At 37.9% G+C, this 18,653-nt stretch overlaps 1 protein-coding gene across 2 annotated transcripts in view; it reads right to left on the reverse strand.

The window, feature by feature from the left end:
- Positions 1 to 3,532: 3,532 nt before the first annotated feature.
- Positions 3,533 to 18,653, reverse strand: part of LOC121633074 (heparan sulfate glucosamine 3-O-sulfotransferase 3A1-like) — a 35,488-nt gene continuing 20,367 nt past the window's right edge. For both annotated transcript variants that reach the window (XM_041974951.1, XM_041974950.1), the window contains one exon: positions 3,533 to 4,770. In XM_041974951.1, the coding sequence (XP_041830885.1) occupies positions 4,149 to 4,770 (622 nt within the window). In that variant the 3' untranslated portion in view covers positions 3,533 to 4,148. The remainder of the gene's footprint in view (positions 4,771 to 18,653) is intronic.

Genomic DNA, 18,653 nt, shown 5'->3' on the forward strand with positions numbered 1-18,653 from the left:
CCAACTGACCCACGGGTTTTTTAAGTCCCAGCATCATGTCAGCACATTGACAGTTGATACAGGCAGCAGAAATCTGTAGACCTTCAACTAATTCTCTTCCTCTGAACAAAGTTAATCTGCTAAGTGCCTGTCAGTGTAGCTTTTTGAATCAGTCAGACTGCTGAAAGAAAAGGCCAAAAGCTGAGAAAACATAGAGGTACAAAAAGAAATGGAATATAAGGGGAGGCATAAGGGTAAGAGAGACAAGGCTCCTTCAAGTAGAAGTTGCTAATAATGTGTTCGCTCATTCTTACATTCATTGATGTCATTCTCAAACTACTTTTGTTGTTTCGTGGACTTTTGTCAGGAGTAGCATCAACATACAGTATGGTTGTGGCTGTGCCTCGGGAAGTAGAGGAACCATCTACCAATTGGAAGGTGAGTGCTTCGAGCCCCTGACTTCAATCCAAATTTAAAAGTGTCTCTGGGCAAAACACTCAACCCCATATCAGTGCTGATGTGTTCATTGGTGTGTTAGTGAGTTTGGCTTACAAAGAAAGGAAAAAATCATGAAGAAGACTTTGTAGTGCTGTAGGGGAATGCAGTTTCTTTTGTCATTAACAAGACTGGAACAGAAGTATATCAGGGATTTCAAACTGTGTTTCTCAGGGGTCACTGTCCTGCAGGTTTTAGATGTTTACCCGCTCTAACACACCTGACTCAAATGAAATGGATAGTTCTGAAGCATTCATTCGAATCAGGTGTTTTCAAGCAGGGGAAAATCTAAAACCAGCATTACGGTTTTATGGACAGATCAGATACATTTTATGATTGTGAGAATAGTCCAGTTTCCTACTTTTCTTCAAGATTTAGGCAACACCCAAGACAGGTTTGTTTCTTATATTTGAGCTTTATCAGAACATTTGCTTTGTTTGTCTTCTGAGCATGAAATGCATTTTTAAACCCAAGAGACACAGAAGCCTTCAACAAAATCCTTCACACTGTTTTTAAAAAAGCTTGTCCGAAAGTCGGAAAGACACTAAAGAGCAGCCAGCACACCCAAAATAAAGCTTTTAGACTGCCAGCACCCTGTAAAATCCACAGCACTTCCTTTGACACTCTGCCCTGGAGGCTGGACAGAGATAAGCAGAGACAATATGTCAAGGTGTAAGAGAGGAGATAGGAGGGGAGCAGCCAAGGACTGTTTTGATTTGCAGGCAGTTGAGCTTGTTTGATGCGTGAGCAGCACTGTAATGACTTTAATGTTTTGAAAAATGGCATCCTATTAAACTGCATGCTTTTTGAAGTGGATTGTAAATGAGAAGCAAAACAAAAACAACCAACATTTATATATAGCAACTTTTATTCAAGGAGTCAAAAACCCAACAGCTTAAAAAAAGAAGAAAAAACTCCCTACATCTATACCTTTTTGTTTTCTGACACACACACCAAAAACACAGCTGGTTTAGTGTTTTCAGAAATATCTGCTTTCATAAAAGTGGCTCACACTACACGTAGTTAGAAATTAGGAACACAGCTCCGCCATTGTTCTTATGTTCCTGCTTTTAATACAGACCTCCACATTTGCTTCGAGGCTAGGAAGGCCACTGACATCCAGTGTGTTCAGTTCAACAGGAGGCATGTTTGGGAAATTTGAGTTACAGTTTGGGAAGGTCTTTTTAGAGGTCTCTTCTCTCCAACAGAGTCAATGTTGCTTAAATAACAGTGGGTGCTATCTTTGCCTGTAGCTTCATTAACTCAAAGTGGGGAAACGACCCTTGAAATAACAAACGCACAGCTCTGGAACTAAAGGCTGAGGGAAGCGTTCCCATGCCACATTCATCCCCGTATAACAAAAATACTGAAATGAACAACTTGAATCTGAGGTGTTGCAATGTAGAGCACTAAACAAAACCCAAAAGCAAATTAATACAAGACAAGCAATTGCTGAGGAGTTGTTCAAAACATATGTGTTGCTTATGTACTTCCTAAATAAATACATTTAAAAAATACATATTGTCTTTATCTTTTTTCAATTATTCTTGCTAACAACATGTTAAAATGTAAAAGCAGCTATGTATGTTTAAAATATGGCGTTAGCTCACTCAGTAAGGTTTTTCTGTTTATCAAAATCCCCGGTACCCAATGGGATTTCAGTCATTCCCTTTAGAAGTAATGTATACAGTAATCTTTGCTTTACATCCAATAACCTTCAAACTGAGAAAAAAATAAGTCTCTTAGTGCATCAGGACATGACTTAAATCCTTCAACAACTTAATCATTTTTTAAAGAACATCTCCATGAGTGTAGATTATAAGAAGCTCCAATGATTTAACATGGAACAGAAAATATTGCATATCTAAGGAGTCACTGTGGAGAAAATAGATTCCTTTCCTCCCCTGTAACAGCCACATATTGCTTAAAGTTAATACTGAGGATGGAGCAGGAAAATGTTTTTTTTTATTTATTTATTTTTTTTTGTTTTTATGAGAATAAAGGACTAATTATGTTAGAACAAGGAAAATAATCAAAAGCTGGTAAATAACTGTCTAAAAATCCAGTAAACTATGATAATCTATTTAAATAATTTATTTACTTATAACTGCTCTAAAATCAGCATTATACACTGGAAAAGTCAAATGTTGATGCATTACAAGCATCTGGGCACATTAAACTGAATTTTAACATTAATCACAATATTTGATCTTAACCCTTTTTAATGTCTTCCTCTATTTGGTTTAACAGACATTCAGTGATGTACAACTTGTCAAAAAAAAAAAGCCTCCTGTTGTCTTTTCCAAAGCTTTTTTTTCTTGATGTCAATGGAAAACATATCAGGGGTTAATGCAACATGGAAGGAGAAATTCTTTCGACCACCCTGCAATGAAATCCGACGGCACTTTCATGAACCTACAGCTGTTTGATATTCTATTGACATATATATGCTAGATGAAGGTATTACTACGGACATACTGACTTTCCTGTTATAATTTATTTACACAAATCCCAATTTGTGTGACTGAATAAATTTAACTGCTCATTTCTTTAAAAGTTGCAACTGCAAAGAATTGTGGGATGGAACCATCTAATTTATTTAATGAAAGATATTCTAATGTTTCTTATTCTAAACAAGATAAAAAAGGAAGGACTGGAGCTTCTTTTCCTACAAATTAAAAGCAGGGATTTTAAACTCTAGTCTAGGGCTATTCACCTTCGGCCCTCGAGGGCCAGTGTCCTGCAGGTTTTAGGTACAACACACCTGATTCAAATGAAATGGATCCAACAGCTTACTGAGTTCTTCACAATAACTCATTCATTTGAATCAGGTGTGTTGAAGTTGGGAAACATCTAAAATCTGCAGAAAACTGGACCTCAAGTACCAGACTTTGACATCCCTGATTTAAGGATGCAAACTCATCTTATAGAGGCAGCTACGTGGATACTCCTTTTGGATTTCACTCAACCTGGAACCTTCCGGCAAAACCATTTCTAACGGCACCCAGAGTCTGTTTAAAGATTAATGAAGCACAATCGGGGGATTTGCAAAGTAAAAACTTTTGTCAGTCAACACCACATCTTGTCTAGGAAATGTACTGACTGACTGCTATCCAGCATCATAATGGAGAAAAACAAAAACAAACAAACTAAAGAAAAAAACATTATCTGAGTATTACATTTCTCGGGATCTAAAATACTGATATCATCATACATCTTCAATTATTTCTTGTGAGCTTTTTGAATTATATTTAAATTGTAAAGTATCACAGGTGATTGCTCTGTGTACATTCTGTGTGTAAACTAGGTTTCTGTAAATGACTTACCCTTTAAGGGATCAAAAAGTTTTCTGAACTACAAACTAAGGAAATAAATAAATAAATAAGATCTTGTTTTGTTAGAATGGTCCTGTTGTATTCCTAGAAAACATCAACTGTAATTGAGCACAATAGATTAGTTTGAAAGTGTATATGTGTAAATAAATATTATTTATCATTTTCAGAAATGAAAATTTTTAACTTATTTCTACAGATATCAGTACAATATTACTTTAATTAGAACTTTATTCTCATATCAAAACCACTTTATTCCCTAGCTCTGAGATTCTGGCTCCATCAGGAGTGGCTCTATGACTGCATTCCAGTATTTCTGACACTCCTCAGTATCAAAGACATTCAGTCATCCCAGCCAAAAAAACGTCCCGTCATCTGATAAAACTTCATGTTGAAGGGTCTGTAGAAGTCCCGTAGCCTCTGCACCACCTCGGGATCAATGTTCGGATGGGTTCGGCCTTTGGTTTTTCCCAGGCAGTGCGGCTTGCTGCTGCCCTCCGCTTTCTTGAGACACGGGAATCCCTTGGTCTGGTTGAAGTAAAAGTGTTTGTCTGTGATGATCCTCTTTAGGCCTAAAAAGTCCTGCACGCGACCCAGCTCTCCGGCCGGGTCGCTGATCAAACGCTCGCCGCTAACAAACAGGATCTGGTCCATGGGGAAGTACTGCAGCCAGTTGTCCAGGTGCTTGGCGTAGATGCCGATCTGGATGGCGCTCCATGAGGTGTCTATGAGCCCCGTAGTCCTGTTTTTGAAGGCGAGACTCTCAAAAGAGGGAATGTCAGGCTTCTTTGACAGTGTCTGCGTGTAGTCTGAGATAGCTCTGGTGACGGGATCCCTCACAACGACGATTAATTTAGTGTCCCTGGACATGGCTGATATCCTCGCCGGAGCCTCTCTGGTCACAAAGTAGCTGGGGGTTTTCTCCATGGTGATCTGGCCCTCCAGGGTCTTCGGCATTAGCTCTCTGAGAGAGTGGGAGGAAGCACGAGAGAAGAAAAAAAGGAAAGTGAGATATTTATTTGACTTGGCCTCTTGACTGAAGCATACAAAATTTACAACAACAAACATTACAACTGGCTGAACTGGTTGGATTTAATCAGTCTAGAATAACACTGGAAAGAGTTTACTTGTAGTAGTTTATTTATTTGATTGTTATCAGAGCAGCATCATGTTCAGACATGCCTCTGGAGGTACAGGTGTGGTTGTGAAATGAAGAGACTCTCTCCCTTGGGTCCATTTGAAAAAAGGGTATCTGTCACTCTTTATAGAGCAGAATAAAATATGCCAATCTCCATACCTGTGCTATAGTAGCACCAGTGATAAAATATTAATACTTGAGGCTCTCTGAGCATGATCAAACTTCTTGTCTTGCTCAGGAAACAAGGATTTTCTTCCAGTGAATAGTAAGAATATTCTTCCTCTTGCGGTTAAACATTGTTTTTATTTGAAGCATGAATTGGAAAATTACTCTTACTCACAAAGTGTAAATGGATGGCTCTAAATCTGTTCATCACAATGAAATTAAACCCTGGAGATGAAATTCCTCCACACATTTACAGCTACCACAGCTTCCACTAAAGAAAACCCTCAGATTATAATATGTAGGTGCAAATTTAAAAAAGGGAAAATAGATTTTTGTCTTATTTGCGGCTTTCTTTAACGCCCTCTCTCATTTCCTGCTCCTCTTTCACCACCCTTTCTCTGCTCAGCCGCCGTCAGGACAGTGACCTTAAGTAAAGCGGGTAAAAGCAGCCCATGAATGATTAACATGCCCTCCCTCTACCATTTAGAGTCTCTGCAGAATACAGCTTTAAAATTCACCAAAGTACAGAATGCAAGCATCAATTATGCATGTGCTTGGCTGGTGCTGGCTAAGTGGCCGTGGCTGTTCCTAGGGTAGACGAAAAGTTTGCCACCTGTGACCATAAAGGAGGGAGATCTGCTGAAAAGTCTCAATGCAAGCATGAGCACATACAATCAAAGTGCAGCCTCTGCCTGCCAGTAAGTGTGACAGGCAGTTTTCCCTCTTTGCTCAGAAGCTGGCGTACAATCATGCTCCATTTAACAGACAAGGCACTAAATGAGGCAGAGGGCACGGAGTTGCTTGCTGTGGGTGAGCTTTACATAAACAGAGCGCGTTTCTAAAAGACATTAGTTGTCAAGATGAATGTGATGCTTAATTTGACTTTGGGATAATTCCCCCCGCCCCCATGACACTTAAAAGCTTCCCCTAATCTGATGGCATCACTGACGAGACAGTTTTCAGTTTTGTGCAAATCGCGGCTGCAATAAAATTTGCTGCTCTGACACAACTGTGGCTGAGGTCGGGTACGCAGAAGAATAAAAGGTTAGGAATGATGAAACTAGATGCAAGAAGTGGCCTCCTTTGCTTAAGTTTGATTTTTTCTTGACCCAGCCGACCACTTAGCCTCCATCTGCAGAATCAGTACAAAACAAAGTTTGGTAAGTGTTGAATTTCAATACAGTTGGTGCCTCTTACATTTAGTTTTTCACCACTTCCTGCTTCACTTGTTTTCTATCAGCAGTCACACCAGTAACTTCCAATTGCTCCCCAATTACCTCATTCTCCTGACCCCACATTATTGCTGAGCCTTTTTTTGTGTTATTTATTTGTTTTCCTTTAAGTTGGACTTTTCCTGGTTCTTCGTTTTGCTTCACTTAAGGCTTGTTAAGCTTATGGAATATCTCACCTGGGCCTTACCTTGTCTTTTAATGACATAAATACAATATAGGGATGAATAACAACAGCACTCATTTAACATAGACCAAGACAAAATGCATAAGCAAGATATAAAAAGCCAACGTATATCCTATGATTCAGCAGCTTGTAGAAACACTGTCAGCAGGAAACCCTTGAAGAAATCTTTTTTTTTTTTTATTTTCATGGAATCAATGTAGAGGAATTTACCTTCACAATGTTTTTGTTTATAGAAGTTTGTGGGCATTCGTTGAGTCCAGGGGTGTCCAAAGTCAGTTCTGCTTCCTGTTGTCCTGCAGGTTTTCCATGTTTCCCTGCTCCAACACACCTGACTCAAATTAAATGGCTCCAACAGCCTATGAAGTTCTGCACAATGACTCATTCATTGAGGAGCTGGACTGGAGCTGGACTTGAGCTAGACTCCCCTAGTTTATGCACAGCCCATTAAATACTGCTGCAATATTTGAACTGAACTCTGGTCTTTAGTTTATTTTTCAAAATCTGATAAGAACCAGATGAGTTACGTTTTTGTTGTTTTTACCACCTGAAGATAAATCCAATAAAAAGCGAGCGTAGTTTCTTTTTTACATGACTGTATGTCGCCCTGTTTTTGTTGTGTTTGTTTAAGATGGCTTATGCTGAAGAGCTCAGAGTGTGAAGAGAAATAGATCTAAAAGCTTTAAGTCAATACTTTCAGGCCAGTGTCAGAGCAAATCTGGTCCTTGTGGCTGAGCATGCTAAGAGGATCCTTTCTTTGTAGAACAGTTCATGAGGTCAGCACATGGAAGCGGTCGATAAGAGCAACAGTGTCAACACAGGTGCATCGATGTCTTGACATCTCCCTGCAACGCTGACCGTCACCTGACCGCAAGAGTGCTCTCAGTATCCGCGACCTCTCACAGCTGTGTAAAGAGGAAGATGGACAAGACTCCTTTCCTCTCACATTAGATCTGCCTCATCACACCGACAGTCCAGGGTGAGGCTGCATGATGCTACTTTAAAACAAAACCAATGTCATCTTGGTTTACAATGGCTTCTGAGCAGACAAGTCAATGAAAAATACCACAGAGACAAATTATTGATAAACTGGGGATCCCAGACACTAGCAAGCAGGTAGTCTGCTGGTCTTCCTGCTTACACTGGGATCATGCTGATTTGAGAACAGCTTGACTTTCAAAACAGACTTTAACTTCACAGTGCAAAAGAGAACATTATTGTGTTATAAAAAAGCAATGAGCCTGTGCTGAAGGAAGCATCTATATTTGATGGTGTGCATCAAGCTTATTTTGTGGTTGATGCACTCCCAGCAGTGGTATGGCGGTGCACGGGAACTCAAGGGGGGATTCTCTGGGTCAAGGAGCCATGTTGTTTGTTGTGATCAAGTCATCATGAAGACGGTCGTGTTTTTACTTCCTGGTTAAACAAACTACTATTTCTGCTAAATATAAACTTGTGATTTTTTAAATTCTTTATTTATTAATAAGCTAGCTAAATATTTAACTGATTAAGCATCACAACACTTCTAGATTATCTTTATTTAATGGCATTCCAATGTTATATTGTTCAAATATCTATTGAATGTCTTTGCACATACATGGTGACACAGGTAAAAAGTACAAAAGTGAGAAAACAGCAAAAATAATAATAAAAAAAGACTAATGGAAATATTAGTGTGCACACAATATTCTCAAATGTAGTGTAGGTGACTGGGTCCACTTTTTCTCAAAGCATCGGCATATAAACTGGCTAGGAAGGAAGATGGGGAAGGACTTTTTCTCTTTAATGGAGGGAATAATGTTACCTGGTGTGTGGAGCGGTCACTTTAAATCAACCTCAATCATTCAGAATCATTAACGTTCCCTGTATCATTAACTGCTGCAAGCATTTGCAGGTACATGTAGGGTCTGAAGTGAATCATATTACAGGGAGTCACTGACTAATAGCATATTGTTTGATCATGGTAGGTGTAGTTCCTTCACCTGTAGCTCCATCCAGCTGAGATTTGCCAAAAGCAGCTCACTACTGCATCTATTTTTGTAAATGGCATCTTAAAGTCATTTTGGGAGTGAGCAGTACTTTTCTTTGCTACAGCCATAATGTTGCTATAAAGTGGGCTGTAGCCATACTGGTAAAATTTTGTCCCGGGGCATTAAGAACAGGGGTGTTAGCAATGTGTATGTAAGTGTGTTTATTTATTTTTTCAGGTTTTAATTTAAAGTTTCTAGTTTGGCTGTGTTTAATTGTAATTTTGTCATGATTTTAATTGTTTTGCTTATATCTACAGGCCTTAAATTTAGTTATAATATGTATGTTGTTATAAATGCTAATGTCCCTGAATAAATAATTTATTCCCATTTGACTTTTTTTAACAGGACCTTCTAGTTTGAAATTAGTTTAACTTTCTGTGACTGAGCAGGTCATAACAATGTGCTTTTTTAAAATAAGTAAATCAATAATTTTCAGTAAATAAAATAAAAAGAAAAAACATGAATTAACATGATCATCTCCAGGGTTTAATTTCATTGTGATGAACATTTTTACATGATCCACATTTGCCTTTGTTAAATAAAATAAATAAAAAGCATGCTCCGGGCAGGATGTCTTGCAACAATTAACATCACATTTTGATGCATTTTCAACCAATATCTACAAGGTTAGATTATACAAACATTTTACACCAAGTCTGACCTATGTTTTGTACATCCTAGTTTCCAATCATTACTTGTGTATATAAATAGACCACATATTCCTTTTTGCCCATAATGCATCTTGACAGTTTGATTACAGATGAGTGCATTCAAAAATGATTGTTCAAAATGTAACTATCACTTCAAAATGATGGTTTTCCTCTAATTCTCCACGAATTGGTGCCAGTAAAATGTGGATTTTTGGTGTTCTCTAAAGAAAACCCTCAAATTTTCAAATGAAGAAAAAGTCTTATCAGTGCATGACCACAGTTGTGCAATACTTCACTTTTTAACTTGTATGTTTCACTTGGAAACGGAGCAACGGACAGCTGGTTTTACACGGAGTGAACTACACTGGGCTACTTCTTTCCACCCTACAGCAGCCACATGCAGCTCTTTCCAATGAAAACTTAAGTGGTAGTGGTACTGTAGGTGATGTAACAGATGACACAATATTCAAGTGCTTGAGATTTATGGCAGCTCCAGCTTCTGCTTTTGATGTCTTCATAGTGCTGCTAAATTACGGCTCCCAAAGCACACTGACGCATGAAACACAGGCAGCAGGATTTATTCAAGAAACAAGACGCTGCACCCACAACGAAAAGAAAAAACAACACATGAACCCAAGCTTCCCTTTAAATCAAAGTCACTTCTTTAGCATGCATTTAAATGTTGAAGACAAACAAGAAAATTATTAAGAGCGACTCAGATATTTAGGTTATAAACAGTTTGTGTACATGAGAGAACACTGCACATGTTGTGATGGTATCATTCCTTACATATGGAACTAACTAGCTGGAAATAAAGATGCCAAGTCTCTCTGGCAGCGCAATTCCCTGTTAAAAAGTCAAATCCAATGTACACAGTAACAGGCAGTACATCACTCAATGTGTCCTTTGTAAGCTCAACTATAAAATAACCACTCTGATATAAAAATCTGACACATCAGGAGTTGTACTTGCAAATCAACTCAGCTATGGAGTCACATACAGGCAGGGAATCATGTCTTGTGCACCATAAGGTCTACTTTACTTTAAATTATATATATATATATAGATATATATATATATATATATCATGATGGCATGAAATGAATGAGCGAAGAGTAAAACAGTAACAAGCAATCAGCTCCAACTTGGGCCGTTTCCCTGTGTTATCCTTGACCTTTCTAAGAGAAGTTTGGCTCTTAGCCAGTCTGTCAATTGACGAGAGTTGTAAAAACACAGAGGCAAGTGGGCATGAGTGTTGACTATTTCCCCCCCACCAGCCTTTGATTCATTTTTCCTCTTCCAGCAGGGAGCCCTGGCAGGCATAAATACACTCCCACAGTGTGCCCCTGCCACTATAAGCAGATAATAATCTTGTAATTGGCTCAATATTTCTGCTGTTTGCCGGCGATGCAAGGGCCAACGCTGCGTTTGGTGGCTTGGACTCACCGGATATTTTCCAGGTCAGTGGATGCTAGTGGAGGTCAGGGATGAAAGGAGGAGGAGGAAGTAGGGGGGTGATTTAGAGTAATGGGTAATGTGTGGTGAGGGGAAAAACCCACTCCTTTCAGCTCTGAGCCTTACTGCTTTGTCAACCTTGTGTGAAAACAGTCCTTTACCTGCCCTGTGGGCTATAATCTCAGGCAGCGCTGCCACATATAACGCTATCCCAAAGGAAACCTATGATGTAGGATGTTGGTGTGTTAAAAGAAACAGCTCATTTCTGTGGGATCCTGTGGAAACATCAGTAAAAGACCATTTGCTATAAATTCTAATTGAACCTCCCTTAATATGAATCTTTTTTAGAGGTGGGCAGGGAGTCGCAAAGCATGGCTGCCTTCATTAGTTGAGGCTGAATGGTGAGAAAAACAACTACTTATATTAAAGGGATTACAGGTGTGAGCTCCCCACCGAGTCTCAACCAGGATAATCTGCTTCATGAGCCTGACAGTCTCAGCCATTAAGCTCCTTCCCAACCTGCTTTTTTTCCCCAGTTTATTTTCTCACCTGGACTTATAATCCTACCAGCCCTGTGTCACCTTTGCCTGTTCATCTGCACTTTACAGTTTTAAGTCTTAGATACTCGTTTACAATCTGCATTGTGCAGTATTTGTGCAGTTATAACTGTAACTCATCATAGCTATTGATTGTTAGTTCATCCTTGCAAGTTCAAGGTGTTTTTTTTTATATAAAAATGAGTAAAATTTAAAATTTAAAATAAGTATCCCATGACAGTTTGTACTTTTTAATCCCAAATACATATAATTTTTCATCTAACCCAACCACGTTCAATAATTCTAACCTTAATTGTACTGCAACACGCAACATCACACATGACCACTATAGTGAAAAGAAGCATAAAAAAATCTGCATCATAGTAGGGGAACAGGTAAGAAAAACCATAGTACTTACACAGTGGCTGTGTCCGACTGTCCACCCTACTCCCTAACCCCTCGTTCACTACATAGGCTGCACTATATAACAAACTACATAATGCACTCATTCTCTTGATGATTTGCCACCGACCACGTGACTACCAACGGCGTCAAGATGTCATTTCAAATCCAATCCAAAGTTGTGTGTAAATATGTTTATTTTTATTCCTTACGTTGTATTTTATTCTTTGTTGCATATCTATTCAATAAAAAATGTTTTTTCGCCTCCTTGCGCCATGTTGAGCTTCTGCCCGCAATGCATTGTGGTCTATATTGCCCGTCTAGTGACCATCGATGCTCACTACTTTTCAAGATGCATTGTGGGTAATTTTGAGTGCCATACTTTTATCTCTTTGGAAATTTGGACACCCCTACAAAATGGCATGGCCCCTATAAAGGGCACTATGTAGGGAGTAAGTTGCACATTCAGACACAGCCAGTGTGTTTTAAGATCATGTTTGTTATTTCCTATCAGTTGTAAAGAAAGCTTGTATGCTCTTAGATCCCAGATTCCTCAGGTCATCAGGGTCAAATCTACTTTCTGTTCCCAGAGTCAGAACTAAGCATGGAGAGGCAGCGTTCAGCTTTTATGATCCCCACATGTGGAACAAACTCCCAGAAAACTGCAGGTCTGCTGAAACTCTCAGCAGTTTTTAATCAGGGTTAAAAACGTCTTTATTTGCTGCCTTTTATCAAAACAACTGTTAATTCCTCACACTGGAAATTGTATTTCTTGCATTTTATCTATTTTATTTTAACTTTTTTCAGAGTTTATTTAATTTCTCTTATTGCTTTTAAAGTTTGTTTTTAATTAACTTTTTATTGCTTCCTGCACTCCGCTGTAATGCTTTTAATGTTAAAGTATTTTGATTGTCTTGTGCATGAAATGTGCTATAAAAATAAATTTACCTTGCCTTACCTTAGATCCACACAGGATAGGACTATTAACTTGCACCACATTCTGCAATTAATTTATCAGCTTCTTCAGCTTGCATGTTTTGCATACCTTGGTTTGAAGTATTTATTCATATATGCTCATTTTACACATCACACCTGTTGTAAACCTGAGCTTTGTTTAGTCTTCAGTTTCTTTACTCTGATATTCCATTTCAACACATAAATGGTTTTTACAGAGAAGCTCTAAATCAAAATAAGTTTTTATGGAAGAAAAAAAACATCAAGAGCTTTATTAATCAAGCCAATGCAAGTTCTCCAGAAATATAAACTGTTATGTGAAAACAATTTAGAGGGGCTCTTTTAGAAACATAAATAGATGGGAACTGTATGTAGGAAGCAACTCTGAGAGACAATTTCTAGATAAGAGAGATAACTATTCTTGGAAAACAAAATTGGAGGACATGGTCAAGTGCTTTCCACTCGGAAATGACAAGGTTTTATAAGAAAAGGGTATTAACAAATATAAACTATGTGACAGTGAGGGGCACATAAGATAATGTCACTTTAAATGGAAATGACAGATTAGTTATTTTTCAAATTAGACAAAAAGTATATGAAAGGCTTTCATGTAGTGACCGAGTGGGGGTGGGGCAGGAAATTAGACTGAAAAGAAAACATTGTTTAATATAAAAATCAAGATGTCATATATGAAATATCTTGTTGCCACTGATAACTTCTCACTGTCATTAAAAGACAAATAGAGATGAGGAGCAGGACAGTTAAACTTTCTGTCCCCCCTTGAGCCAAGAAGGAGGGAAAACAAAGGAAAGTGTTGTCTCTTTGCCTTGGTCTCACAATCCAAGTTTTAAAAATAGAAACTGGCATGTTGCCATTGCAGTTCATTACATTTATAGTGTTTGGCTACACTTGGAACATTTCTTGTCCATATACACCCACATTTTGAGAACTCACAAGTAAATGATGGAAAGAAAAAATATTCAGACCTATGCGATTTGTTACCAGCGATTATAAATAGATTGCAAGAATAATATTTCATCGTACACTGTAGTAAAAACATTCTTTTTTTTTTTTAAATAAAATCCTATATAAATAAATCTCCATGCTGGACACTTGCCTTACCACTGAGCTTTGAGGCCGTCCTCCATTTTATTTTTTTCTTCTTCATACAAGAACAACTATGCGATTTAGTAAAAAATTTATAGAGTTAGCTTTGCAGTGTGTTCTTATAAATTTGTCAGCAGTATTTTTACAGAATCCTTTTTTTTCCTTGCTGCCGAGTGGCTGCCAGTTTATTGCGTAAGGGGGGGAAAATAAGCTTTATCTTTATGGTAACTTGCTTGTGAATAATTCACCCTTTCCTGGGTCAGTGACTGAAGGAGGCAGAGTGGTTGCAGGATGTATTCAAACCAGTCTGAAGCCTTTCAGATTTCACTTCCAAATCTAGATGGTGTATGGTCACAGAGATGGGGAATGGACTGGGTGAGATGGGTGAGAGTGATGTGGTTCAGAGAGGAATGGGCTGGATATGAAGAGGTAAAGATGAAAATGCAAATGTATAAAACAGTTGGACTGAGCATTGTGTGGAGCCAGATCTCTTTTTACAAAGTCTGCATAGTTGTCTAATTAAACTCACATGTATTAGTGTAATTCACTGTTAGAAGAAGTCAAATTTGACAGTGAAGAAGAAATGTAATTGAACATAAAACACGGCAAAAAAAAATATTTGATGATGGCCAAAAAAGCTCAGTGATCTGCAGCTTGAGAAAACACATGAAAGTACTTAAGTCGGCCATAACATCAATTCATCAAGACATGCTTCAAAAATAAACACAATCAAATTTTTGCAAACAAATGACCATGCTGTAAATTAATTATAAATCTTGCTCAACTTGAGAAAACAGAATTGCAAATACTCACAACACAGCTTTAATAGGGCTGACCACGATGGAAATCTTAGTTGAGATACATAAAGTATGTGCTCAAAGCTAAAACTTTGATTCGATTGAGCTGAGCTTATTTTCCTCTAACAACTGATGAGGACCAAAAAAAGTTAAAAGAAAAATGTGCTCAAACAATTCATTATGTTTCCATTGTGTTTTTTTTTTTGTCTTTTTTTTTTACAGTGCTGTGATCTGCTCTCAGTCACCAAGCTAACCTGAGAGTTTTTGAATGGACTCTTTTGGTAAGGCTTAAAATTAGTCACAGAAGTTCAAGAAAAGAAAAATACTCAAATCATAATGTGTCGGACAAGGACGGAGCCCTGTTGTGTGCTATATATGAAGCTGCTACAGAGAGCAAAATGAGAACAAACGACCATAGAAGACATTAACAGAAGGCATTTTGTACCGAGATCAGACTCAGAATTTTTTGCTCTACTTCCATATGAAATAGTTTAGAGTAAGCTGGTTTGTTCACACATGGAGTACGTCTATCTGCACTGACATTTTCTAATTTTAATCCGATTAAGACCTATGATCTTGGGCATGTATCTACAGGAGTCTTCATGGTATCTTGCCCTCTGCGGCTTTAAAGTGCTCTGGCAGAGAAAGCTCAGAATCAAAATGGCTGTGGCTAAAAATAAGGAACACTTTTGGAACAAAGAAGAAACTAGTACACTGTGTTTTAACTCATGGCTGTAATTAAGCATTTGGATGAGCGCAAACATTGCAGTGGCGTAGAGCGATGTACAGTGGGCATAATTCATTAAATCAACATTGCCCTGTAACATGGAACCTGGAGTTTTTGCAACTCGTATGATGTTAGCATGCACGCTAGCATTTTATCCACTTTTATATCCACAGAGGTGGCTTGACGATTAGAAATCTTTTGCAGCAGATCAAAGCAAAGGCTGTACAGCATACAAAATGCCTGGTAAATCTACAATCAATGCTCCTATATATGTGAGAATTATTTAAATCAAGATCTAACTGAGCACTTATTCTCTACTTGGCTTTAGCTAGTGAATTTTAACAACCTCATTCTGCTGTGGAGTATTTACACCTGGATTTTTTAATGTCATAAGTGCAATTACACCCACATGTTACCACGTGAGTTGCATTTCAGTGGCGGGTGGGAAACATGGTAGGAGTAAACCAAGTGTTCGTATTAGCTGAGATTAGCCTGGAGAGTCTGATAAACTGACACAAACGGAGAGAGACTGGCATAGATGAGGCTTAATTTTAATTTCACTGGTCCATGTTGCATTAAGCTAAATTGCTATAAGACCTATCCACTAAATATAACCCAAAGAGAACGGAGTGCATGCAGCTCTGAGTAGATTCCCACAGCACCAACATTACTTCATTACTAATAAGGAATATATGACAGCGCTTGTGGAGATGACACTTCAGTGGGGATCAGCTTTGGCAAAAGCACACTGCTATTTTTTATTCTGCCGAGTCAGTTGTCAGGGACTCAAAGGCTTGAGGAAGATAAGACACCTAAACTTGCATTTAATACCAAAGCTCATTTTCAAGGTATTGCATTTTTGAATGTTCATCCCATACTGATTCTTTAGGAAATATCATGTGGTCTTTCTATAGCCCTTCTTATTCTTTTTTCTGTGGTTTCCTGTATTCAAATAATCTAGCAAAGGAAACTCTCTGAGAACTCAAGATGAACCCGTTTCAATAGGTATTTAAATTCTACAGTCAAGCCTGATTTGAATACAAAAGAAAATAGGAAAAAAAAATTAAAACGCCCTGTGTCAAATTCATGAGAGCAAAATTAAATGTGAATTTGTTCAGAGCCAAATGGAAGGCTTTGCAGGGCCTACTCAGTGATAATTACCCATGACAAAAGGCTGGGGCTTTTGTCTTTTATACCAATGCCATGGTGATTTTCGAGCTGCTGAAACATTCAATATAAACATTTCAGGCTGTTGAATATGCCACATAGACTGTCACTAGAAAGATATCCGTTATGGGTTGTGTTTCTGCTGGCTCGGATCCTGCCTGTGTGCCTCCACTGCTTCTGCTTCTTGAGTTGAATGATGAAGGAACAAACATGTGACAGAAAAAAAAAGGACAAAAAAGCTTGTTATTTTTCACATATAAAGGCTGAAGTCTGATAACTAAAACACAGTTTAGATCCTTCTTCGAACACAGCTGTAGATCTGATGAACTGGCAAAAAGACAACCCTTTCAACTTTCTCTCTTCTCTTAGGCACAGATACAGTGGTGAAAGAAATCCTGAACATATCCCTCGCTCAGTATAGTGATACTTCAATAACAATTTATTACACATTTTCTCTTTTAACTAAGGTGAATCTTCTCTTCAGTCATGAAACAGCTCCATAAGGACTGTCTTTTCCACTCTATTACTCTAAAGAAAAACATTTTTCACCCCTATATGTAAGGAGAATACCCTAATGCAGCTTATTAAACAAAGCCCTATGAAAATGAATGATGGTGTCCTCACTATTATCAGACTGCTTTAAAAAGATGCTTTCTTTTACTTAACAGGAGCATATTGTTATATAATTTATATTATGTATATGCACTCTTCTTCAGCTTTAGTTGTTTGAATCTGTTTCCATTGATTCTAAATTAGAAGTATCTTCCTCTATAAATTGCAGAAATGGGAGTGTCTGCACAAAAATGCCAAGTTTTGTTTGCCCACAGATACCATTCAGGAGGGTTCCAAAGTTGCAAGCGTATGGCAGCTTATATTTAATATTTACATGTGTGCAAAGAAGAAAAAGCATCAAATAACTGGGTGCCCTATTTATATATAGACTTATTGTTGGAGGATAAGTGTAGTATGTATTCATTAAGCTTAAAACAGTAGCTGATGAGTAGAAGAGTGCCTGATACCAGAGATGGCCACCACGTGATGGTTCCAATGATTTTCATTCAAAAAGCAACAACTTAAACTTTCATTCTAGCTTTGAAATAGGAAATACGTTTCCACAGACAAGTCTGGTGCAATCTGCAATCTGGTTCTACAGTTGACTTGACTGACAAATACTCAAAAGAGTCTGATGTCCAACTTTTGGTTTGATTAATGTTTATTTTTCTGACAAATTGAATTATCTTTATATGCAACTTTGACATGAAGTCGAATGAGCGCAATGCATCTCAAAGGCTGAAGGGTTCCTATGTGTCCTGCTTGGTGAGTGTTTGGGTACACATTTGTTTACAATAGTCTTTTGTTGTCATGCTCTTACTCCTTCCTAGTTATTAAGGATTAGTATTATTGCCGCTTTATTGTTTTACTCCTGCCCTTTTACACCTGGTTTCTGTTTCTCATTTCTAACATTGGTCATTAGCTCCCTATGAATAAATACTCATTGGTTTCTGTTGTGTTGTTGGTTCTTCCTTCTGTCATATGGTCTTGTTCCATTTTCCTGCTGTGGGTGTGTCTTTTGTTTTGCATAATAAACTCTCAGTTAGGTTCACCTTTCTGTAGTTCTGTGTTTGGGTCATACTTCACATTCAACTGTGGATTCTGACACTGACAACTTTAACAAGACGGGTCAGATTCAGGGTTAACTTACAGATGCACTTTGACTTTTGGTGTTAAAAAAAAATGGGGGATTTGTAACTGTTTGAATAACAATGATTTAACAGTTTTCCACCATTTAATAAAATAAGTTTTATTGCCTGTTGGTCTCACTTTCTTATCATATCCACCACAACTGGTCAAGGCAGATGGCTGCCCTCCTTGAGCGGGTTTCTGCTGGAGGTTTTTCTTTCCTGTTAAAAGGGGTTTTTCCTTTCCACTGTCGCCCATTGTATGCTCAGGATGGGGGATTGGATCAAAGTCAAAATTCAATACAATCTGTTGGTTTTCCTTAACTAGACTATTATTTATTACTGTCTCAAACTGATTGTCTGTGAAGTCCCCTGAGATGACGTTATTGTGACACTACACAAATAAAGCTGAGTTGAATTAAATTAATAGAAATGACTGATTAAATTATACCTTACACTCATTATAGTTGAAGCAATTAATAACTCAATGTTATGTAAGTTATTGATTTGTTGCATGCTTACATCATACTAGTGGCATAAAGATTAACAGAGACAATTAAATTGTTACTCGCAGTTATTTGTGTTGACAATGATTACCTAAAATCTCACATAACAGTGACTAAATGT

The sequence above is a fragment of the Melanotaenia boesemani genome, chromosome 21, assembly GCF_017639745.1.
Source record: "Melanotaenia boesemani isolate fMelBoe1 chromosome 21, fMelBoe1.pri, whole genome shotgun sequence".
Lineage (NCBI taxonomy): Eukaryota > Metazoa > Chordata > Actinopteri > Atheriniformes > Melanotaeniidae > Melanotaenia > Melanotaenia boesemani.